This window comes from Scyliorhinus torazame, chromosome 3 (assembly GCF_047496885.1).
Source record: "Scyliorhinus torazame isolate Kashiwa2021f chromosome 3, sScyTor2.1, whole genome shotgun sequence".
NCBI classification, from domain to species: domain Eukaryota; kingdom Metazoa; phylum Chordata; class Chondrichthyes; order Carcharhiniformes; family Scyliorhinidae; genus Scyliorhinus; species Scyliorhinus torazame.
Window position 1 is genome coordinate 125,591,379 of NC_092709.1, and position 26,712 is coordinate 125,618,090.

Consider the following 26,712-nt stretch of genomic DNA (forward strand, 5'->3'; position numbering starts at 1 on the left):
TCCACTTTCCCCGTTAAATTTGGGAAAGGAGACTCAGCCTCGTTCACAGCCGCCTTCCCATTAAGAGTTCAGCTGGCGGTATGCCCGTTGTGGAATGCGGTATGGTCCTGTAATCAAACAGCCAGCGGGAGAGCTTTGTGTCCATTGACGCTGCCGGCTGCTTCTTGAGTCCCGCTTTTAGTGTCTGGACCGCTTTCTCTGCCAGGCCGTTGGACGCTGGATGCTAAGGGGCCGTTTTGATGTGGCGGACTCAGTTTCCCTTTAGGAATTTTCCAAATTCCCCACTTGTGAATGCCGTTCCGTTGTCCGACACCAATACCTCCGGAAGTCCATGTGTTGCAAACGAGGCCCTGAGCTTTTCAATTGTCGATGCTGTGCTTGCCGCGTTTACCTGGTGGACGTCCAACCATTTGGAGTGGGCGTCCACTATCACCAAAAACATTGAGCCCAGGCGGGTCCACGGTCTGCCTGGCCATTCCCACGGGTGCAATGGCGCAGCTGGTGGCACTCTTTGTCCCTGTTGGCACTTCTGGCACCGATGTACCAAGACTGCTATGTCTGTGTCCAATCCTGGCCACCAAACGTAGCTTCGAGCTAGCATCTTCATTTTAGATACCCCTGGGTGTCCGTGATGTAACTCGGTTAAGATTGCCTGATGGCCCTGAGCTGGGACTATTACCCGGGCTCCCCAAAATAGGATACCGTCTTCTATGGTTATTTGGTCCCTTCTGCTCCAGTATGGGTGCATTTGGGGCTCCACTGGTCTCTCCAGTTCCCCTGTTAGCAGTAAATGCTTTATCTTGGCTAAAACTGGGTCTTTTTGCGTCCACAATCAAATATGTTGTACGTCCACTGGTAGAGTGTCCAAAAAATTTAGAGTCATTACTGTCTCCTCTACTTTCGGTATTAGCGGCGGGGTATCTGGGAGGGGAAGTCTGCTCAAAGCATCTGCATTTGCTACTCGTGTTCCCGGTCTGTGCTCCAGAACGTATCTATACGCCGCCAGTAGCAACGCCCAGCGTTGGATTCTAGCTGATGCAATCGGGGGTATTGACTTGTCTTCTTTTAATAATCCTAATAACGGCTTACGGTCCGTCACTATGGTGAATTTCCGCCCGTACAGATACTGGTGAAATTGTTTTACTGCAAATATCACCGCCAGTCCTTCCTTCTCGATTTGGGCGTACTTTCTCTCAGCCATCGCCAAGGTCCTCGAAGCATCGGCTATTGGCCGTTCTTCCCCATTCCTTCCTCTATGGGCTAAGACGGCTCCTACCCCGTAAGGTGATGCGTCACACGTGACCACCAACTCCTTCCTTGGGTCATAATGCTCTAGGATATTTTCGGATGACAGCTGTTCCTTAATGTCCCTAAATGCTCGGTTTTGGCGGGCGGACCATTTCCATTCTTGTCCCTTTTTTAGTAGCTGGTGGAGGGTTTCTAGGATGGACGCCCTATTTTCAATAAATTTGCCATAATAGGTTACCAACACTAGAAATGATCGTAGCTCCTGGACCGTGGTGGGAGCTGGGGCTGCTTTTATTGCCCTTACTCGGTCTTCCAATGGGTGTAAGCCCGACTCGTCTACTTTATATCCCAGGTACGTCACTTGTGGGGACAGAAAAACACATTTTTCTATTTTCAGCCGTACGCCTGCCTTTGCGAAACACCTGAGCACTTCCTCCAGGTTCCTTAAGTGTTCCCTGTTTGTCCTACCCGTGATTAAGACAGCGTCCAAATAAATTGCCACCTGCGGTAGTCCCTGCGGAATATTTTCCATCGTACGCTGGAATATAGCGCAGGCTGATGACACTCCGAAAGGTAGTCTAGTATAACGAAAAAGTCCCTTCAGGGTGTTGATCGTAGCGAAGTTCTGGGAGTCCTTGTCCAGTTTTAACTGCAGGTAGGCGTGTTTCATGTCCAGTTTAGTGAACAAAAGCCCACCTGCCAATTTGGCATATAGGTCGTCTATTGTCGGGATCGGTTATTTGTCCAGCAGTGAGTATTTGTTTACCGTCTGTTTGAAATCTCCACAGAGACGTATTGAGCCGCCTGGCTTCAAAACTGGTGCCACCGGCGCTGCCCATTCCGAGAACTTTACTGGTCTGATAATGCCGTCGCGCCGTAACCTTTCTATTTCGACATCTACTTTCTTCCTTAATGCAAAAGGTACCGGCCTGGCCTTACAAAATTTCGGAAGGGTTTCTGGGTCCACGTGCAAAGTTGCTTTGGCGCCTATAATTTCCCCCAAACCTTCTTGGAAGACCTCCAGGTATTTTTGGAGTACTCCACTCAACTGCCCGCTTCCACTCTGGAAAATTTTCATCCAATCTAATTTTAGGTCTTTCAGCCAGTTCCGTCCTATTAAGTTTGGTCCGGCCCTCTACTATCGTCAACGGTAATCTGAGCAATTGTTTGTCATATTCCACGGGTACATGAGTCGTGCCTAGAACTTCCAGGCGTTCCCCCGTGTAGGTTTTAAGTTTCGTCGATGTTTTTGTTAGGGTTAGTGGCTGGAGTCCTTCTTGATTTTTTAAAATGCTGCCACTCCCATTACTGATACGGCCGCACCCATGTCTATTTCCATTATTGTCGGCCGACCGTTCACCCGTGGGGTAATCTTAATAGGTTCTGCTTTCTTCGTCGTAATATTATATAACTGTTCCCCTTCAGAGGAGGATGGGGCGTCTAGGTTGTGTACTTCCCTACATCCCCACCTGCTATTCCTCTTTTGCCACCTCCTTCTAGGGTTTCTGTCGCTGTTACCCCACTCTGTCTGGTGCCAGAAACGGTCCTTCTCTGTTGGGGGAGCCTCAGCCGGTAGTTCCCTCTGTCTCCAGTTAGTCCTAGCAGACTTGGGGGCAGTTCTGGGGTTTTCCTTTGGCCCTCTATTCCTCAGGCTTTTCCTGAGGGCGGCTATCTGGTAGCTGGACCCGTTGTGGTAGTCCATCTCACAGTTATCTACCTCCATTGGCGTGCCCTGTAGTTCCTGTGCCCCACTTGCTGCCTTTTCTAGGGACAGTGCGAGCTGTAACGCCTGCCTGCAGTCTAGCTGCGTTTCCGCCAACAGGCGCTTCTGTATTGTGAGGTCGTTTAGGCCACACACTAACCGGTCCCGAAGCATTTCATTTAGCGTCGGGCCGAACTCACATTTTTCCGCCAGCCTTCTCAGGCGGGTCAAGAAATTTGTGACGGACTCTCAGTCTTCCCGCTTCGTTGTGTAGAATCTGTACCTACGCAAAATGAGGGGTGGTTTTGGGTCATAGTGCTCTTCCACCAATTTCGTTAATTCTTGGAAAGATATCGTGTCCGGCGTATCGGGATAAGTTAGACTACGTATAATGGCGAAGGCTGAGGGTCCGCACGCCGACAGCAGTATAACCCGTTTCCTTCTGTCCTCCGTTATCTCATTGGCCTGGAAGAAGTAACACATTCTCTCCACATACTGGGACCAGTCCTCAATATTCGGGTCGAATGCATCTAACCTCCCAAAAAACGGCATTTTTGAAATAGCAAGGCTTACCCTCCGAGTGCGGCAGCTGGTCTCCGCAAGGTTCTTTGTTTACCTCGTCGCCACTGTAATAATCCACAGGAGGCAGGGGTTCCGTCACAACACCAGTATTTATTTGCAATAACTATATACAAGAGCAGCTCCAAACAGTGCTGCTAGCATTCCAGTCAACTAAAGAGTCCCTCACAAAGCCTACACAGGTGCTTATATGGGCCCCCTCAATGAGCTATCATTGAGGGAGCTCATACTCCAATTGGCCAACCAATAATGCCAATTGGAGGTCATTACAACCACACTATTTTTTCCTGCTGGGCACTGTGTGGACAGGATCCGGTGGACATGATTCGATGCACGGGTCAGGAAAATTTGGAGGGCTGTTCAAAGTCAGTGGGAGGGATTCCCTGGACGGCAGCTGCTTTTTCCTACGTGACGTGTTCCCGCCGGCATTGAGATTCTCTGTTTCCGCAGCCGTCAGAAAACCCGCGGGTATGGGTGCTCTGCCAGCGGAACGGAGGATCCCGCAGAAAATCTCCCAAATGTTCCCGTCCTTGACTGGGACAATGACTAATGGTGGCAGGACCAGAATATCCCAGCCTGTGTGTGGCCCCTAGCAGTGCCACAGAGACACAGGGGAAGTTCCAGCCAGTATATTTTTGTACAGGTGTTTGAGTAGCCTTCCCCTTTACTTTTGTGCACTCTTTGTTCTTTTTGTGCTTGTAACTAAAAAGACAGACAGAGGGTTCGATCCTAGGTCACCATCAGCATCCCCAGTGACTAGCCGTCAGGATGAATTAATGACCCAATAGGCATTCGCTCTTCCAGGAAACTCCACAGACTCTGTTCTACATCTCCCAACCAGACAGACTCCAGATCAGAATCTGAATGAAGTAAGCCGCCTATCTGGGTCCATTCTTGATCTGTGACATTAAACATTGGCTCAGTGCCATCACACTGACTGTGTTAATAATTCAAATATAAAAACGCAAGACATATCTTTTTCTACGCATGGTCCTCATCACTGCTATCGGAAAGACAGAGATGATGTAATCAATTATCACACTACTTGGGCAAAGCACATCTATTCTCCATCCTGAAATACTGCTGCTTTGGTGTGTGCTAGCTCAGAGATCACTCGTCTATTGTTTAAGGTGACAGTAGGCGTATTTGGACACTGGCTCACTGAAGCTGCACAAGATTGTTTTATGTTGTTCTTGCCAATCTGAAAACAAAATGCACATTTGGCATTGTTCTTCATTGAGAAGTTTGGGAAAAGAGGATGAATATTTAATGCAGAGTGGTGAGCAAATGTAAATGATTTAATACATGAAAAAATCTGAGCGGAAGTGTTCACAGCATTGCATTACCCTCCATCTCTCTGCTAGCCTAGCTCTGGCTGACTGGCAACTTGTTGCAATATTTTGGACAGGAGACAGATTGATTCATTGGCTACAACATGGAATAATTGCAAGCATATCAGCTCGAGAGGGACTTGAAACAAATACTGTATGCTAGCAATGAAAATATTTGCAAATTAAAGTTCAGATATCATAAATGCTGAGATTCAGTTACTATCAATAATGTAATAAGAACTGTACAGTGTTAATTCCAACATTTGGAAGAAGATTAATTTTTAATTTTTGTTACAAATGGTTTTAATAATCTGCTACAAGGTGTGGGTGTAGTTGTTAGCTGAAGGACATTGTGGCATTTGGCTTTCATCGTAGTGGAATATTTAATTACTTTGATCACACAAATATGTATTATAAAGGTGTTATATAAATATGAGTTATTGCTGTTGCTAACTTTTCAGACATCACTCATGATCATTGCTAATTTAACATCCAGCACTGAATGAGCAGAAACTTCCCCCAATTAAATATTTGGAGGGCTGAAGCCATTTGTTTTCAGTCACTGCCCTAAACTTCGTTCTCCAGTTATCAACTACTTTCCTCTCCTCTCCCCATGCCACCTGCCTAAGATTAAACCGGACTGTTCACAATCTTGTCATCGTATTTGATCCCGAGATGAGCTTCTAGCGATCTATTTGTTCCATCACTAAGTCATATATTACCATTCGCGTAACATCACCTAATTTTGCCCCTGCCTCAGCTCATCTAAACTCTCATTCACACATTTTTACCTTTAGATTTGACTATTTGTTGTGGCTGAAGGAGAGGCCTCCACATGCAGCCAGACAGGATATAACGAGGTTTATTCTACTACTCCTCAGGACTGTACTCTCTCACCCTCCACTCCCCCTCAGGGTCCTCTTCTCTGAGCTGCTCCCAGACCAGGGTTTACATCCTGTGAGGGATTCTCCAATTGGGAGGAAGCTCCGCCCCCCTAGTCACCTGGGTAGCTCATACTCTGAGGTACATGCAGGCTGTGTTTCTCTGAGCTCCTGCTGCTTCTGGCTGTAACCCTGGTGTGTTATTCTGCATGCTGGCTGCCTTTTTTTCGACTTTGAAGTCTGAACTACGGCAAGGGAGAACGGTGCTATGACTAGTTCGATGGAGGGGAAGAGGAGCCTGTTGCTGCTGCCAGTTGCTTGCAAGGGGGAGGGAGAGGAGAGAGCTTGCCTGCCTGCAGCTGCAACGCCTGGGACTTGTACTTGTTATTGGCTACCATGAATGGTGGGGGCTTTGCCTTGTACTTAATTGTTTGTTGGATTTCTTTTGCGAATACTTTGTAGTTTGTCTTTTTTTTTGTAAAGGGAGTTCTCTCTCTCTTCCATCATGCCCCGTGTCAGTGTGTCCTTTTCCGGTGGTCTGGGCTGCTCATATGGGCACCCATATGGGGCTACCGTTGGGAGGAGTAGGGGGAGAGGTGGCCGTATGCTGGCTTTAGCGTTGGTGGTTTGTTGAACTGTACCCCCTCTTGGGAAGGGAGGGGGTGTTCTGTCTCCCTCTTACACCGTGCCCTGCACCGGTGTGTCCTTTTCCTGCTTGTTTGGGTGCCTTTCTGCCGATGTGGGGCTGCCGTTGGGGCCGAGGGGGGTGGGGTGGGGTGGTGGGTGTGTGCTGGCTTGAGAGCTGGTGGTTTTTTTTGTGTGTCTTGTAAATGCTTTTAGCATATTATTGATTTTCGTGCAGTTTTAGCATATTGCTGTCTCTTTTGTATTCTTGAGTTGTCAATAAACTTAAGGGCCGGGATTCTCTACTATCGGGCGGGGGGGGGGGGGGCCGTACCGGCGCCGAGGAGTGGCGTGAACCACTCTGGTGTTGGGCCGCCCGGAAGGTGTGGAATCCTCCATACCTTCAGGGGCTAGGCCGGCACCGGCGGGGTTGGCGCCACGCCAACCGCCGCCAAAGGGCCTCTGCCGGCCGGTGCGAGTTGGCGCATGCGCGGGAGCGCCAGCGTGTGCTGGCGCCATCCCAGAGCATGCGCAGGGGGGCCATGGCGGACCATTACAGCGGCCGGCGCAGAGGGAAAGAGTGCCCCCACGGCACAGACCCGCCCATGGATCGGTGGGCCCCGATCGCGGGCCAGGTCACCGTGGGCCCCCCCCCCGGGGCCAGATGCCCCCGCGCCCCCCCACCCCTGAGGACTCCGCAGAGCCAGGTCCCGGCGGTAAGGACCTTGTTTGATTTACGCCGGCGGGACAGGCCGAAAATGGGCGGCCACTCGGTCCATCGCGAGGCGGAGAATCGCCGGGGGGGGGGCCACTGCCAATGGCCCCGACTGGGGGGGGGGGGGCCACTGCCAATGGCCCCGACTGGCGCAACACGATTTCCCCCCACGCCGAGAAACCGGCGCCGGAGAATCCGGCAGCCGGCGGCGGGGCGGGATTCACGCCGCTCCGCGCTGATTCTCTGGCCCAGCGGGGGGTCGAAGAATCCCGCCCAAGATATTTGTCGGAGTGGAATCCATACAATGCAGGTGCGAGCTCCTTTAGGGGTCATAACACTCCTCCCCAAGTCAGGAGAAATGTCCATTTGTTCTGGTGGCAGATCCCTCGATCGCTTGGACAGTGGTCGGGGGCCCAGTAGCTGCAGAGCCGACCCAGTAGACATGTAGCGAACTGGAGAATGTCGCTTCGCGAAGAGCAGCAAAGTTGTGGCTGTTCGGCCGGTGCGGCACCGGTACGTGGTCATCTGTCGGCCCAGTGCCCATGCCTGATCGTTGTCGCCATCACTGGGTCGACCTGTGGGTGCAGCAGTCATCTCAGCTTCCTGACTTCCAACGGCCAGCGGGTACAGTGAGAGAGGGTCCGATCTTGCTGGGGACACAGGGACCCCCATCGGCGGCACGGAGAGTGGCATCCAGATCTGGAGTGGGGTCTCTGGGTGTTGTCCCATCAACGAATGTGGTCCAGGTGGCGATGTGCTTCATTTTTCTGGGCCTAGACGTGCAGGACACTGGTCCGGTTGTGCGTACGACCACGCCTGGGATCCATGTGGGTCCCAACCCAAACTTTTGGTGGTAGATTGCATTGCCTGTTTCAAAGGTGCAGATCTTTGGGCCCCGACCTGAGTCCCTTCTGGAGTGGTCCTGGTGCTGATGAACCTGCACCACAATGTCCTGGAGGACTAGACTGAGGCAAGTCCTGAGCCATCACCCTATGTGTAATTCTGCGGGCGCAGTCCCGGTCGTGGCATTGTGTGGTAACTAAAAAAGAAATGCAACAACCGCATCTCCCAGGATCGTGTGGGCACATTTTCATTGCCCGCTTAAAGGTTAGGACCACCCATTCGGCCAACCCGTTTGAGGCTGGGTGGTATTGGGCTGTACGTACATGTCGGATGCCCTTTGGAGCCATGAACATCGTAAACTCCTGCTAGTGAATGCCGTTCTGTTGTCAGGTACCAGGACTTCAGGCAACCTGTGCATGCTGAAGATGCTCCCTATAGTCTGTCCACGATGGCTTGTGTGGTTGCAGTGGGAACATGGTACCTCCAGCATCTTAGAGTGTGCGTCCACGAGTATGAGGAATGTGGCCCCCTGGAACAGACTGGCAAAGTCTATGTGGACCCGTGACCACTGCTTTCCAGGCCACTCCCAAGGGTGCATCGTGGCTGCTGGAGGGGCTTTTTGATGCTCCTGCCATGGAGTGCAGATGTGGGCCTCCTTCATGATCTCAGTCTAATCCAGGCTACCAAATATAACTGCGGACCAGCATTTTCGTTTTGACCACCCTCGATATCCGTTGTGAGGTTGACCAATAAAGATGCGCGACCCTGTTCGAGCACAACCACCCACATCCCCACAAGAGGACGCTGTACTCAACACTGATCTCTGGCAGATTCGAGGTGTAGGCCTTCAGTTCATCCGGCCGTTCCCTGTGCTGAGCTCCCTACTGGACCATGTGCTGGACGCGTGACAATCTCGGGTCCATCTGGGACCATTCCTTAATGCAGGCTGTTGTCACCGGCATGGTGTCAAAGGAATGGAGGGCGGCTATCACCTCCGCTGCCGCGTCGAGTGCTGGCGGCTTTGTGGAGAGGGGCAGATGGCTTAACGCATCTGCATGCAGAATCCTTGTGCCCGGACGATGTTCAAGTTCGTAAGCAGCGAGCAGCAACGCCCATCACTGAACCCGGACAGACGCGATCCGCGAGATCACTCGATCTTCTTTAAACAACACCAGCTCCTGGAGCCCTTGTTCAGCGCACTCCTGGGAAAGCGCCATGTCTATAGCCCGCTGGAGGGCTGGGGTGACTCCATCAGCAGCTTCCGCTGCGTCTCCCGGTCCCGCATTCCACAAACGAAGCAGTCTCGTAGGGATGCAGCCAAGGATGCTATGAACCCGCAGGGGGTGGCGAGACTCTGTAGGCCCACCAAATATTCCTGGTTCGACTCTGTTGGGGCCGGCAAAACCTTATGACACCGGTACCAGCGGACCATTTTAGGGGGCTGCAGATTCAGCTAATGGCTGACCAGATTGACCAATGTATTAGCATAGAGTTTACAGTGCAGAAGGAGGCCATTTGGCCCATCGAGTCTGCACCAGCACTTGGAAAGAGCATCCTACTTAACCCCACACCTCCACCGTCACCCAATAATCCCACCTAATCTTTTGGATACTGAGGACAATTTATCATGGCCAAACCATCTAACCCACACATGTTTGGACTGTGGGAGGAAACCGGAGCACCCGGAGGAAACCCACGCAGACATGGGGAGAAGGTGCAGACGCCACACAGACAGTGACCCGAGGCCGTAATTGAACCCGGGACCCTGATGCTATGAGGCAGCAGTGCTACACTGTGCCGCCGTGTCGCCCCATGCTAGTTTTTCGGGTTTGTCTGGGTAAGCAAGGTTCTTAATCAAGGTACAGTAGGGCCACCGATGGCAGTCAGCAAAATCATAGACTGCAGCTCACTGTTCGGGATTGGTTTGAAAAAACAGTTGCATCTTTTCCACATACTGGGCCCAATCATCAGTATTAGTGTCAAAGGTTTCAAGCTTACCAATGAGCGCCATTGGTTTGTCTGGCTGAGGCCTCACCAAGCCCCGTGGAAGTAGGGTGGAAGTGCAGAGTCATGTGCTTGCGGCACCTCCACTGATCCTCGTCGCCAGTGTTGTGACCGAAAGTAAGGACTCCACACTTAACTAGACAGGCAGGATTCAACTAGGTTCATTCTATTACTCCTCAATACAATACTCTCTCATTTGCCACACCCCCTGAGGGTCCTCTTCCCCGATCTAACCTAGGCCAGGATTTATATCCTGTGGGGGTCCTCCAATTGGGAGGAAGCTCTGCTCACTACTCACCTGGGGAGCTCATATTCCACGGTATAGGAGAGGAATCTATTACAATGCAGATGTGAGCCCCTTTGGGGGTCATAACACTATTCCTGCACACTCCTTGCTGGTTTCCCACCATAAAATTGAGGGCATCCAAAACTCTGCTGCCATGTCTTCATGGAGATCAAGTCCCATTCATCCATCACCTCTCTGTTTGCTGACTTTCATTGGTTCCCAGTCAACCATTTCCTAGATTTTCAAATTCTCATCCTTGCTTTTGAATCCTTACGTGGCCTTACCGTTCGTTTCTCTGGAAACTCCTCCAACCCATAACCCTTCGAAGTATCTGTGCTCAATTAATTCTGGCCTCTCGAGCATCACCAATCTTAGTCGCCTCACCACTGGTGGCCATACTTTCAGCTGCCTGGGCCCTAAACTCTGGAATTTTCTCCCTCTAACTCTCAGCCTCTCCAGCTCTCTTGCCTCTTTAAAGACACTCCTTAAAACCTCTCTTTGACAAGTCTTATCTGAGCTAATATCACTTGATGAGGTGCAGTGTCATATTTTGTTTGATAATCTCCTTGCAAAGCACTTTGGTCATTTTACTATGTTAAAGCCGCTGTATAAATAGAAGTTGTTGTTGGTGGTGTTGATACACAGATCTTTACTTTTATACAGATCTACTATCATCTAACTAGTTTTTACATAAATGTGTGAACTGGGGTAAGCTGGTACCTTATTCAAGTATCTGGATTGGATTCATCAGACGGTATCATCATAAGCAGGGGAGAGATTATGATTTAGAATAATTCAGGGGCCATATGTCCATGTTTTACTGAAATCAGCAAATGTAAGGCACTGTGTTTTGTGCAAACTGTTTTAATTATCTTGTTAACAGTGTGAAATATCGCTCAAACCAGCAGCGGTAAGAGAACTTAGCATTACAAATTCAGTTTTACATTAGGATCAAACTAACCCAACCTTTGATTATGTTTTTACCCTTCATAACAGTTTCTGAGTAGAATTGAGGCCTCGGTAATGTTATACAATTACTGAATTATAACTCCTTGTTACTGCACCTATCAACAAATAAATGGCAAAAGATGACTGACAACATATATTCATGTTTTGTTTTGTAATCTTATTGACTAACGACTGAGTGTACAAGAAATTGTGCTCTGAGATTCATTACAGATTAAAATCAAATAGTATCGGATGTATCCGGAGCTCATTCTTGATACATAATTTCAGGTTTGAAACATGTGAAAAGACAATGATTTCCTAAGATATCTTACTGTTATAAAAGTAAATGCATTACTGACAGACAATGATTTTTTAAAAATCCATAACCCAGGAGTGGCTTCATACTGTGGGCAGATTTACAATTTGCTTAGCCCTTTGGCTGCTGCCAACATTGGCACTCTGTTCTCTTGAGGAGTATCCTGTTTGTACTGAAAGATACAGGCCTGTAATCTGAGCCCCACTATCCAATTTATGCAAGTGGATTAAGTGGAACTGCGAATAAACTCTGTGAAAGTACTAAAGCAGTCCCTTTAATTGAAACCGGACACTTGTGCACATCAAAGTATACACCGCAATAATATTTTGCCTTCAGCCTGCAATATGAAGAAGCAGATCACCCGCTCCTTTTGGAAGCCATCTGACTCTCATTCTAACGCTGGAATGATAATTGGACTGGCTCTATGATGGATGTGTGGTGATTTTGCCCAATGTATGCAAATACAGAGTGGACATAAAAATGAAACCTTTTAAAACAATTTTCCCCACGCTAAAGTCAGGGCCTACAAGTAATATTATTAAAGAACAGGGACAAGATTGGGCTAAATGCAACAGCTGTGAGTGAGTCAGAAAGGTGGGAGGATCTGTTTTTGAAAAGTTCCATGACTAATTTGTGCTGACAGTGCATCCAACCTATCATCAGAACACAACCTAGACCTTGAAATTTGGTAGCATCTATTTCTGGGCACGTTACCCACAGAGCACTAACAGCCCACATTCAAATGGGGAAATCTGAATTGCCCAGGACTTTGGGGCTTGGACCACATTATCATGTATTAAAAAAACACTGGTAGGGACCTGAACAAGTTCATCAATGTTCAGATAAATTGATGGGCAAGATCTTAGGTATCTAGAGGTGGCTGGATCTCGGAGTATTTGGAGATAGCAGGTGAGAAAAGAACATCATGGGGAGCCGACAGAATTGTTGGGGAGGGGGATGCAGAAATGGGGTTGGGGCACTAGATGGTCCGGACCAGGGCTCTGTGGATGGGCCTGGAGATTGGAGGTGGGAGTGAGGTCGCAGATCTTGGAACTTGGAGCAGTGGTGCTTAAGGTGAGCACTAACCTTTCCTTCCTTCCATGCTGCCTACTGTCGGTCTGCGAGAAGGTCTGAGACACAAACCCAAAGTTGTAAGAAGAAGCAGAAACAGGTCTCTTTAGGTCTCTTATTGAGACATATTAATGTTCTAACTTGTGCTTCTGACATGGAAGCGTGTCTCTTGTCTAGCCTTTACCAAAATGGTATCTAACACGGTCTACACCAGAATTATCCGCATGCAGCATGGATGCTACTTTGAGCACAAAACAGAACCCAGAACAGCAAAACCTCCTGGGGCTACAGAGCTGAATTTCCAGGGTCTCTTCTTGAGTTGGGAAATAAATTGTTTCATAAGTTCATAAGACTAGAATTAGGCCATTTGGCCCATCGAGTCTGCTCCGTCATTCGATCAAGGCTGATCTCATCCTGGCGTTAACTCCACCATCCTACCATAACCCTGATATACCCTCAATTATGACATGAGAGAGTGTACTCGCAAAACGAAGGCTTTAATAAACAGAGAACTTCGCCAGCCAGGGAGATGAGTGCTCACTGAGCGCCGCCCACAGGACGTCACCTTATATCCGGCCCCTGGGAGGTGGAGCCGGAGGCGGAGTCCCCCAGGGTTCCAAATCCGGTCTTAAAGGGACATTACATTCATGATCTTAAAGGCACATTACCCATTCATCACAAACCCTTCAACCCATTACCAATTAAAAATCTATCTAACTATGTTTCAGGCAATTTGCTGTGATCCATTTCAAGATGAACCATCCTGCTGTTGTCACGTGGTATAGGTAAACAAAGCTTCATCTGACTTTCATACCTGGGCTTGTCCTGAATGGCCAGCTACACAAGGTCATCCAGGGTCAGGAGAGAAAGAGAAATGGAGGGAGAGTCTGTTCCTGTCTGCTTTCTGGCTTAATTAAGAAACAGCACTAGTCCCATGCTCCTGCTCATCCAGCTGACAAAGGACAGATGCTGCCCCCCAATGGCTTAGTGGGCATGTTACGGAGACACACAGGCCAAAACAAGCCGAGGATTGATCCTGGGTCTGTGGTGACTTAACAAATATCGGCTGGTGCTGCTGTTTCCGTTTCTGTTTCCATGAGAAAAGAAAATCTGTTAGACTACGCCTGGGCACCATCCAGTGCACCACACTGAACAACACCAGTGTGCAGACACGATGTGTTCCACGATTAAACAGACAGTCAATGCTCACACCCTGGACTCACACGTGAAGGATAATCAGAAATGCCGGAGGACTGAATATTGACATCACATGTTCCAGCATATTCAACAGAGGGTGGGAGAAGAGACGAGATGAATGAGCAGAAAAACCTCAACAAAGCATATAAAGGAAAATCTCCTAAAGATATATTTTAAAAATGTTTCCAATTAAGAGGCAATTTAGCATCGCCAATCCACTTATTCTGCAATCTTTGGTTTGTGGGGGTGATACCCACACAGAGACGAGGGGAATCTGGAAACTGCACATGGGCGCGGTGACCCGGGGCCGGGATCAAACCCGGGTCTTCGGCGCCGTGAGGCAGCAGTGCTAACCACTATGCCATTGTGGCGGCCAAAACCTCTAAAGACAAGCATGAATTTGCCATTATGTATAATGCATTAGATTGTCTCTGTCTCAATTCCAAAGAGATTGTGGCTCACTCCATAATACTGAACAATCATACTTGTTAGCGAGTGATAACTGAAGATGATAAACTTGCAAGTAACTTTTGTTCGTTGGGCTAGCAAGGAAATTTTACTGATCTCTGAGACTGGCCTCAAAAAAATCCAAATTCAAAGATTCCTAATTTCAAAAACCTACCCAAATCCGAGCTGCCGGCAAACAACTGATGCATCCCGGTTGTCCCAGTTCTTCTGGCATATTAGTCCCCATACTCCATTCACGTAAACCTCCACTCTACCTTCACGTTGATTTTCACCTCCTTGCAATCTGACTAAACCTGTTAAAATAAAATATTCATAAATGTTTGAAATCACAACATCAAAAGTCAACCATGATGGGAGGCACAAGCATTGACTTGGTCAAAACAAGAAGGTGAAAAGCATGTTTTTACCCCATTCTGATAAATCTACAAGAGTGCAGATCATTCCTAAAGAGTAACTATCAAAACTGGCATTTCTTCAGTGAAAAATGAGTAAGCACCACCGAATCACAATGTATATGCACACATTTCTGAAGCTGCTCATTAAATATTTGATCACCATAACTTTCAGGGGTAAAAGAAAGTCCGAGAAAGTTGTACTGTGCAATTGTGGTGGCATAGCTCTGCAATCGCTGGTAAATACCATCATGAAGTGTAGAGATCCCTGAGTATCTTTTGGCAGGATAGGGTAGACCCCCTTCTCTCCACCATACTTAAGAAGGCAAAAAACACAGCAGTAGCCAAATATCAATCATTCTTTATGCCTTGGAGGGCCCAGCATGAGGTTCAAAAGCAAATGCTTAACTTAAAATTAAGAAGCAGAATATACAAATCTTCTTGGAAAATAAAGGAAGAATTTATTTTTATAATGCTCTTTTTAACAAATGATGCCATTCCAAAACACTTCACAGCCATCATATTGGGCACGATTTATCGTGCCTGACTTGGTGTTGGGACGAGGCCGTTGAATCTCATGAGAGGCCTCTCGAGAGATTTGTGACGCTTGAAACACCTCTCCAGATTTAACAAAATCTCGCGAGACATGGCAATCTGAATCTCACCCACACTGGATGTCATCCAGATCTGCATATTTAAATGAGCCATTAGGTGGTCTCCAGTTCTCCCAAAAAACCCCTCCTGATACCGGTGCATCTCAAGGACAGTGGGCAGAAACAGGTGGCATGGTAATGCCTGTGACACTAGTAAGTCGACCAAGGCCCTCCAGTACCAGGCCCTCCAGAGGACATCCGTCAAGGGCGTCAAAGGCCACAGGGGCGCAGAAAGCAGCAGGCTGCCTCCACCTCTGACGTGGATCCTGGGGATCCAGCCAGACTCAGTATCAGACCACAGAAGATCAAGAAGAGTGAGGAACACTAAGTGGGCACTGTCACATTAAAATGTCCACTATTAAACCATTTCACGCCATGTGAAGTCTCCGTCACTTTAATCTTCACAGTGGCCCTTCCTACATCCCAGCCCCTGTTGCCCTCAGCTCACCCCAACCCCCCACACCCCGGGCACAGACGTCTAAGGTCAAAAGCCCCGATGCAGACTCTATCATGAGGATGGGTGTGAGAGCAGTGTCAGCAGAAAGACAGGAGTCAGACTTTACCAGAAACTGAGGAGCACCAGAGCTTTCCTCACAATGAGTGGTCTCTCCTGCCTTGTATAGTTACCCGCTGGCAGTGCCAACACAGGCCCACACCCTGCAGTGATGTCACATCGACCCTTGGAGGGGGGAACAGGATGGTTGGAGAAGGGGCGGTGTGATGGGTGTGGAAGGGGATAGAGGGGAGGAAATGGTGGGGGGAAGATATAGTAAGGTGCTGAGGAAATGGGGGAGGAAATGGGGAAAAGGAAAATGGAGGAGGGCGGTGTTTAGCTGGCAGACACAGCCTTTTCCTAGGAGAATCTAGAGGCGATGAGGATCTCCCTGGTCCTCCTTGCATGTCTGACCCTCATTGCAGCTTGTACTCCATCCTTCGGCTCTTCCTCGTGCTCTTCCTTCAGTCCCTCCTGGTCCAGATCCACCTCCACCCCCTCCTCCTTCTCCAGAATGTCGCTCCGCTGCTGTGCCAGATTTTGGTGGGCTCAACAGACCCCACAAAGCGAGAGACCCTCTGTGGGGTGAACTGCAGGGCACCGCCAGACTGCTCAAGGCATTGGAACCACATTTTGAGCAGCTCTTTGAACTGCTCAAGAACAGAACAGGTGGGAACATGGGCCTCATTATATCAGGTCTGCACCTCGGTCTCAGGCCTCCACACCATCAGCCATGTCCTCAACGGATATCCCTTGTCCCCCATCATCCTGTGGCCCTCGAAGATACCAGGGGTCTCTGAGTTGATGAGGATGTAGCTATCATTCACGGTCCCAGAGTAGTGGGCACACACGTGCATGATTCTGAGGCGGTGGTTGGACACGATCCGAAGATTCAGGGAGTGGAACCACTTCCTGGTAATATAGGGACTCAGTGAGACCTTGGTGCTCGCAGGGTGACATGCGTGCCATCAATCGCCCCTGGTCCTGGGGCATCCCAATGATGGTTGCAACTCCTGCAGCCCCAGCATCTTGGTGGGCCTAGTCCAGCTTGAATATGATATAGTCTGATACCTGGGCATACAGGGCATCCATCATCTCTTGGATGGACTGTGGGCTAAAGATTTGGAAATGCTACACGGGTCCCCGCTCGAGCCTTGGAATGGCCCGATGGCATAGACGTTTAGGGCTGCAGTGACCTTCATGGCTACCAGGAGCAGGTGTCCTCCTCCTCCATGGGTTGCCAAGGCCACAAGGATACAGGTACCACACTGTCGCTTTGTTGAGACGGAGTCTCCTGCAGCACATGCAGTCAGTCGTCTCCTTGAAAGACCAATGCACCTGTACAGCTTGAGCCATCACTGGCGTCCCTTTCTCCTCAGCCTTATGGGCAGCGGGTCTTCAGGTTGTGCGAAGGCCGTCTGCACAACCGGTAGTGCCTCCAGCCTGTGTTGGCGTTGCTCCCTTCCATGGAGTCTGCCCGCCTCAGCAGCCACAAGCACAGCAAGTGCAGCCTCAGCGGGATCTACACCAGCAAACATTGTTTTATCTGGAAGGAATTGGAGAAGGAGAGAGAACGACAATCAGTTAGAACTTCCATCACGGGAGCCACAAATCACCCAAGCCTCCCCCACCCTTACCATGACTGTCCTGCTTTCTGTCAGGGTGCCATCCAGCCAGCCAGTTGTGCCGGAAGACCTTGCTCTGCACACTCACTGCCGGCCACGTCAGGAGCCCCTAGACCCCAAACTGAAACATTAGGAAGGCCGTGTTCAGCTGCTTTCCCCTGATCCACACACTTGCCCAATGGCTGCGAGAGGATGGTCGCTGATGAACCTCTTCTCTTTACTGTTTGATGCCTCCATGGTGCTGACAAGTGGAAACATATTCTCTATGTCAACACTGTAAAACCCTCTCAGACTTTTAAAAACACTTCTCAAGTCACCCTCAGCCTTCTTTTCACTAAAGTAAAGAGCCCCAACCTGCTCAGCATTTTCTTATTACATCTTCTGAGTTTGGTAGCATCCTTGTGAACTCTGTTTGCATCTTCTGCAGTGTTGGTACATGCTTTTTGTAATACGGAGACCAGGTGCGGGATTTTTTTGTCCCGCCAGCCCCTTTTTTCCGGCGTGGCATGCACCCGCACAGCGGGATTCTCTGTTTCTACAGCCAGCCAATGAAGTTTTCCATTGTGGCCATCCCTCACACCATCAGGAAACCCGCGGGCATGGATACGCTGCCGGCAAGGCGGAGGATCCCACCAATAGAAAAAATGCAGCAGAGCTGAGTACTATACTCCAAGTGTGTTCGAACCAAAGTTTGATAAAAGTTCAAAACAGTTTTACTGTTTTTCAATTCTATCCCTCTGGAAATTAACTCCAGTCTTTGGTTGCAGCCTTTTGTGGACTAATTAAACTGCAAAGATGTGTTTAATGATCTAATGTCCCTATACCACAAGATCCTTTTGCTCCTCAACCCCATTTCAATCTAATTTAAACACTTGCGGTTGTCAAGAAGAGGTGGTTAGACTCTCTCTTGATGGAGAAGGTCACTGTCTAACACTTGTAGAATGCAAATGTTCCTTGCTAGTTATCAGTCCAAGCCTGAATGTGGCCAGGTCTTTCTGCATGCAAGCAAAGACTTCTTCATTATCGAAGGAATTGCGAATGGAACTAAAAAATGTGGAACCATCAATATTTCCGACCTTATGATGGAGGGAAGATCATTGATGAACCATTTGAAGGCAAGATTATCAGGACACTCTCTGAGGTAGTCATGCATTGATGTCCTGGAATTGAGGTGATTGTCCCTCAACAAACATAAACATAGAACATAGAACATACAGTGCAGAAGGAGGCCATTCAGCCCATCGAATCTGCACCGATCCACTTAAACCCTCACTTCCACCCTACCTCCCTAACGCCTCTAATCTTTTTGGACATGAAGGGTAATTTAGCATAGCCAATCCACCTAACCTGCACGTCTTTGGACTGCAGGAGGAAACCCACGCAAATATGGGGTGAACGTGCAGGCTGCACACAGACAGTGACCCAGCGGGCAATCGAACCTGGATCGCTGGTACTGTGAAGCCACAGTGCTAACCACTATGCTACCATGCTGACTCCAGTTAGTGGAGAGTTTACCCCTTGATTCCCATTAACTTCAATTTTACTAGTCCTCCTCGGTGACACACTGAGCCAAATGCTATCATAAAGTCAAGGTTAGTCATTCTCATTTCAACTCTGGAATTCAGCTCTTTTGTCTATGATTGGACCAAAGCTGCAATGGTGTCTAATGCTGATGGTCCTGGCAGAAGTTAGATTGAGCATTGCGAGCAGGTTATTGACGAGTGGTGTCCTTTGATAAGACTGCCAACAACATCCTCGAACACTTTGCTGGTGATTGAGAATGAGCTGATGGGCTAGTAACAGGGGGAGATGATGGCTTAGTGATAACATCACTGGACTAGTAATCCAGATGTTCTGGGGACATGGGTTCAAATTCCACCCACCAAGGCAGCTGGTTCAATTTGAGTTCAATTAATAAAATTCTGGAGTTGTAAGCTAGTCTCAGTAAACATGAAACCATCATTGATTGTAATAAAAACCCATCTAGTTCACTAATGTCGTTTCGGGGAGGAAATGTGTCTTCCACACCTGATCTGGCCTACATGTGACCCCAGTTGCACTCTGAAGTGCCCTCCGAAATGGCTTAGCAAACCACTTGATTCAAGGGCAATTAGGGATGGGCAATGTAGAAAGACGACAGGATCACGCGGTAGGGTATACACAAAACGCAAAACTATAACTTCTCTCCCCGAAGAGTCACCTGAGGAATTTTCCCTTGTTAAGAGGAAACCCTGCCCCCAATCACAGGGGGAGTTCATACTCAGCTGTGTAAGGGGGTATCGTATGGGCACAGTCCTTAGCCCCAAAGAGGCTGTATCACCTCTCCCTCCCCACCCCACCCCAACACTGGAGAAACATCCATGTCGTCTGGCTGAGACCCTCTTATTTTGCTTCGGGAGCAAATGACGATCCAACGTCGACGGGATGAGTCCGGGAGGTGTGTAACGCACCGATGACCAACATTTCAAGGCAGACAGTCGAGCCGGGAGTGGTGCGGTTGCCAATGGCGCTGGTGCCGAAGGTGGCTGGACAACTACGGTACCTGAGCACCTTGACACTACCAGCCTAGTACCCTGGCAATGCCACCCAGGCACCCTGCCAGGTTGTACAGTTGACACCACCAGGGTGACAGGTATGCCAGATTGGCACTACCAGGGACCGGGCCCAGGTGACCTTGCCAGGTAAAGGGGCATGAGGGGATTCCCAGGGGCCTTCACAAAGTTCGGGGGAGGGCTGGTCAAAAGCCCAGGAGGGGCCTGAAAGGGCGGATGGAGGAAGATCGCTGCTGGACAAAACAGCACCCCGATCTGACTTGCCAGCAGGAAATCTCTCTAAGTGCAGCCTCGGCAGTGAGAAATACCCCAAGGCCAAAAGAAACAACAAAGTGCCGTTGGATAGCAGGATGAATCTCGGCGCGGCAGCAGGGGAGAAACACCCCTCTAGACGTGCCATTCAGCGGACTTTAACTACAGTCTGCTGAATCACACCCAGTGTTTTTAATGAAGGAAAATTCTCCAAGGTCCTTCACAGAAACATTATCCAATATAATTTGACATCGAGCTACTTAGTGAGTTATTGGGTCAGATGAGCAAATGTCAGATGAGGTAGATTTTAAGGAGCATATTAAAGGGGGAAAGAGCGGTAAAAAGATGGAGAGATTTTGGAAAGAATTTCCAGAGCTTAGCCTCTTGGCAGTTGGAGGCACGGCTACCAATGATGGATTGAATAAAATCAGTGATGTTCAAGAGGCCAGAATTGGAGGAGTGCAGATATCTCAGTGGGTTGTGAATCTGGAGGACATTGCACACAACGCTTTTTCATAAACAGCAGTAGACTAATGTTCAGATAAAATGGGTAGTAATGGTGATTTTGAAATAAATATCCACCCAGATAATGTCACGCTTGTAGTGACATTATCATAAATGTAAGGAACTGTAAGGGTTAATGTAATGGTCTAAATCAACCACTCGAGGGAGCTAGATGTACAACTATATAAGGCATCGGTGCTAAGCCTTGTGGGTAAGTGATTGAGGAGAAAGCTAGAGGACTCACTGAAGGAAAGACAGTGTGAGTGAGAGCAGGTCATAGTTAATGTTATAGCGCAGATGAGTGTAGATTATATGTTTATTATCAACTGTGTATTATATAGGAGTAAGTTTCGAATCCAATTAAGTAGTGTTAATAAATGTACAGCTTTGTTCAAGTTAAAAGCTGTTTCTGGTCTTTGTGAACACTCCGCCAACCATACTTAAAATTTGCAATACAAATAACACCACATGGTACCAGGAGTATTTTGTCTACAAATAATAAAGTTAGATTAGACAGGTTAGCTTTAAGAAGATTGAAGAAAATAATCACGCCATTACAATGATCAGAAAATCTACACAGAAGAAGAATCATAAGATGGAGAGTCTAAAGAAGCCTGACTACTTCAAAACAAGTGGTAAACTATGTCAAAACTGGGCATTCTTTAAACAGCAGTTTGAAGTTTTCCTATCTGCCTCCATGCTAGAAAATGCTCCCAATCAGAGAAAGATTGTGCCTCTTCTTAATTTGGCTAGAATGCAAGCATTAGAGCTTGATAACTCCTTTGAATTTTCTGAAGATGAGGATAAAATGAAGTATAACATAATTCTACAAAATTTGATGCTCACTGCAAAAAGCAAGTGAACGAGACCTATGAGCGCGGAATGTTCAGAAAAAGGCTGCAGCTGAAAGGGCAATCGTTAGATTATTTCATTATTGCTTTAAAGTTAAGAGCACAGTCGTGTAACTTCTCCTCCGTTGCCGATTCAATGCTTTGCAATGAATTTGTATTTGGGATTAATGATGAACGTTTGCGAGAAAAAATGCTAAAATGACCGATTTTGCCACTAAATGAAGCGATCAATATGTGCAAAGCCAGTGAACAAGTGTCCTCTGAAAATGCGGAGTTCAGGGCAAGCAAAAAAGGCGTGAAGTTGGGGAATGTGGTTGATGCCATTAATGCTGTGTCGCAGCATAGAAAACTGCGTACAACTGCTGGTGACCATTTTGAGAGTGATGTCACAAGCGTGATGACATGCACGCGCTGTGGCCATGCCCACAGTAAAAATAATTGTCCGGCAAAAGGCAAACAATGTTCCAATTGTTGGAAATTCAATCACTTTGCAGCACAGTGCAGTTTCTCCAGTGAACAAATTTTTTAATTCCTACCATGACGACAGGAAAACCAAAGTGTTCTGGGTGAAGAAAAAAGACAAAATATCTTAACTGATAATGATGATTCCTCCTTATTAACACTAAAGGATACCTTCATGGTTGATGCAGTTACCAGGATTAATGCACTGGATTGGAATAACAAACTAGTACAACAGTTCTCAAAGATTATTAAATGGTGGATGGTACTACTTGATATAAATGGGTCAGAAATTCCATTTAAGATAGATACAGGAGCACACGCAAATTTAATAACTGAAAATAATTTAAGACAAGCATACAGTACACTGTGAATGCAGAAATCAACCTGTCGATTGACCAAATATAATGGCAATGCCATAGCCAAGAGAGGCTCCTGCTGTCTCATTGTTCGGAATGGCGACATCGAAATGCCAATCGACTTTGAAATAGTGGAAGATGATAAGTCATCGTTACTTGGGATGGATGCTTGCAAGAAATTAAACCTAATTGAAAGGATACACACTTTGAATGACAAGCTTCAAGAGCAAGGAAAAGACTTAATTTTTGCTGATATCTTATCAACAGCTACAAATGAAACTGATACCATGGTTTCAGATATGGTATACATTGTGGAAGTACGAGCTTTATTTGTTGCTGAGATGCTACCAGTGTCTGACAATAAGCTATGAATCATAAGAGAAGAAACAGAAAAGGACTTGACACTCCAAAGGATAATCAAATTCCTCAAAGAAGGATGGCCCAATGGATGTGTCCCCACTTTTCGCAGTATCAAAGATGACCTCACAGTAATTAACGAATTCCTACTCAAAGGAGACAGGATAGTTATTCCTTCATGCCTCCGACAGGGTATCTTGGAACAGATACAGGAGAGACACCAAGGTATTGAAAAAGGTCATAGATGAGCAAGAAAATCTGTGTACTGGCCTGGAATCAACAAGGATGTGGACAATCACGTGCAGGAATGCAGCATTTGTCAGATGCATCAATCTGCGCAATGCAAAGAGAGCATGGTAGAAAATTATCTCATCGCCAATCCATGAATCAAAGTTGGTATGGATCTATTCTGCTTTAAAGGTCATGACTATCTAGTCATAATTGACTACTATTCCAACAATCCCGAGGTGATTACGCTAAATGGTTCAACGACAATGTCTGTAAACCGAGCAGCAAAGACTGTTTTTGCTCGCCATGGAATTCCATTACCCGTTGTCTCTGACAATGGCTCTTGCTTCACCAGCTGGGAGTGGACACAATTTGCAGAACGTTATCATTTTAATTACATCACATCAAGTCCATTGCACCCCCAATCTAATGGCAAAGCAGGGAAAGGCGTAGGAATAGTCAAAAAACTATTCAGCAAAGCACTCGATGACAACAAAGATTTATCTTTGGCACTGTTGAGATACAGATCTTGGGTCACTGTCTGTGCGGAGTCTGCACATCCTCCCCGTGTGTGCGTGGGTTTCCTCCCGGTGCTCCGGTTTCCTCCCACAGTCCAAAGATGTGCAGGTTAGGTGGATTGGCCATGATAAATTGCCCTTAGTGTCCAAAATTGCCCTTAGTGTTGGGTGGGGTTACTGGGTTATGGGGATAGGGTGGAGGTGTGGACCTTGGGTAGGGTGCTCTTTCCAAGAGCCAGTGCAGACTCGATGGGCCGAATGGCCTCCTTCTGCACTGTAAATTCTATAATAATTCTATAATTCATTGTCATCAGGTTTGTCGCCCGCCCAGATGTTGATGGGAAGAAAAATTTGCACCACGATACCTGAGATCACGATTAAGAACATGGATGATCAATAAAATCAAGGTTACAAAAACAAAAACAAAAAGAGTACTACAGCAAGCACACAAAACCTTTATCAAAGTTAAAAGGAGACTATGTTTGTATACAAAATCCTTATGGTGGATGGCAACATATAGCTAAAGTTTTAAGACAAGTTGCACCCAAATCGTATTTGATTCAGACTGAACAAGGTTCAATGTTCAGAAAAATAGAAGAGCATTACTGCGAATAAAAAACCATGTTCCATCTCAAACTCAGAACATTATTGCTCAGGATGCCATTTCCAAAATCATTGACTTTCCTAATCCTTCATTATCACTAATGCATCAAGACAATTTGGAAGATAACTTGCATACTTTGACAAAATCACTGAGAAGAGGAAACCATCAAACAGATTGAATTCGTAATGACTGTAATAACTGTTCATCTGTTATCACCAATGTGACTTAACATTTATTTTTGCAACTGAATGTAAAAAAACAAGTTAATGATTCATGCTCACTAATGTAATGTTCAAAGAAAAAAATGTCACAAAGTTTATAACCTTTTTTTCCAAAGAAAGGGGGATGTGACATTATCATAAATATAAAGAACTGTAAGAGTTAATGTAATGCCAAAATCAACCACTAGAGGAAGCTAGATATACAACCATACAACCAAGCATCGATGCTAAGCCTAGTGGGTGGAAGATTGAGGAGAAAGCTGGAGGACAGACTGAAGGAAAGATAGTCTGAGTGAGAGCAGATCATAGTTAATGTAATAGTGTAGAGATTAGTTGCAGATGAGCGCAGATTATATGTTTATTATCAACTGTGTATTATATAGGAATAAGATTTGAATCCAATTAAGTAATGTTAATACGTTTATAGCTTTGTTCAAGTTAACAGCTATTTGTAGTGTGTGTGAACACTACGCCAACCATCCTTAAAATTAGCAACACAAAAACACCACAATTGCTGTTGCTTTAAAGCATGTGATGGGATCTTTAACAGATGATAGATTGGCTCTAAGTGTATTTAAGACCTCCTCAAAAAGGAAACACCTCCAAGAATGCACTACTCGTTCAGCATTGTACTGAAGTTCCAGTTTAGATCATGGCATTGTCTTTCCACTGAACTTTGCTTCTATTGTCAGCACAATTCACCGAAAGTCGATCAAATCAGCACAGAGATTTGAGGAATTTTAATCATGGAATAGTAAAAAAAAAGACTCAAATTGCTATCACACCATTCACGATTACCTGACATACCAAAGTGTTTTTGAGCCAATGAAGCACTTTTGAAATGTAGTCACTTTTGCAATGTAGGTTATGCAGTACCCAATTTGCACACAGCAAGTTTCCATATACAGCAATACGATAATAAGCAGAATCTGTTTCTGTGATGTAGATTGAGGGATAAACAATGAAGACACTGAAGTCAGCTCCCCTGCCCATCTTCAAAATAGTGTCAGAGGATATTTCATTTGAAAGGGCAGATTGTGTTTAAGTTTAACAGTTCATTCGAAGCTCAGAATGCCCTCAGTACTGCAACGGAGCTTCAGCCTAGATTTCTGTGCACATGGCCTGGGTTGAGACTTGAACCAGCAACCTTCTGAGTCATAAGTTGGCATTCTACCAACTCAGCTAAGGCTAACATTGGCAATGGCGAACTACAGAAGGTCTTTCAGCCCATTGAGCCAAGGCTGGCTCTTTTCAAATAACAATCCTGTTCATCCAACTCCCAAGCTCTTTCCCCATATCTATGCATGTCTTTCCCTTTCATCTATTAACCCAATTTCCTTTTGAGGCTTGCTATTGAATCTGTACCCACCACACTATCAGGCAGTAAATTGCAAGTCCTAGGTTGGGATTTTCCAGCTCTGCCTTGGCAAGACCCACTGCTGAGGTTGCGGCAACCCAACCAGAGGTCCATTGACATTCTGTGGGACCAGATGATCCCAGTGGTGGGCAGGACTGGAAAATCTCACTCCTCATCATTTGTTGCTGAAAAAAAAGTGTAATTCACATCCAATGCAAATTAATCTTCTGCACTTGTTCAAAAAATACCACATTGGAATTACCAAAAAATTGACTACACCCCAGATCGAAATAAGGCAAGTTTATACTAATTGCACTCATTTTCAGATATGTGAAAAAATTCTTAAGATTAAGCTGCTTTTTTTATACACAGGACACTTTTAAAAGATTTTTTAATCATGAAAAAAAATGACTACACCAATATAACTAAAAAATGATTGTTTTTTTAAAGTCATTTTCAGTTATTTCAAATCAGGTTATTAACAGGTGATGGTGTAAGCAGTGATTTAAAATGTGTGTTTTTTCGGTGACAGATGTACTTACTAATGTATTAATAAAACTGTTTTACGCATATCAAGGAATATTTGTAATGCCGATTTCTTTTCTACGATACATTTAAAAATTGCATCCAATTGTGCTGGTTCATGGAAGGTTTTACTTTTGCAGTATATGAACACGTTTGAGTGGAAAGCTGAGCAAAAATAAACATCTGGAAACTGGTCCAGTCTGTGCCCATGTTGCAACTGACGCCTAAGTTCTTGGCCTTTATGTTTAAATCCTGGTGAGGAGCTTAAAACTTCAGATTTAACAGCGCTAGTGTGGAATCAAAGTTGATAAAAGATCAACTCCCAAGGATTAACATTTTAATGCGTTCTCCTGACACTACATTGCAACTTATCTGTGGTATGATTCACAATCTGTAACTCTCGGTGGTATGTGTGGTGCACCCTATTTATTTCACAGCACCATAGGACTTACATACTTTTTTATATTTACTTAATGTGAAGAAGAGGCTTGTTGGTACTTGGCTTTTACCACAACTATGTAGAGAAAATACTTTAATCGATACTGGTGA

The 26,712-nt window shown here is 46.6% G+C and overlaps 1 protein-coding gene across 1 annotated transcript in view; it reads right to left on the reverse strand.

The window, feature by feature from the left end:
- prss12 (serine protease 12) overlaps positions 1 to 26,712 on the reverse strand; it is a 326,627-nt gene that overhangs the window by 254,454 nt on the left and 45,461 nt on the right. The window contains exon 2 of the mRNA XM_072497842.1: positions 14,368 to 14,506. Coding sequence (XP_072353943.1) covers positions 14,368 to 14,506 — 139 coding nt within the window. The remainder of the gene's footprint in view (positions 1 to 14,367; positions 14,507 to 26,712) is intronic.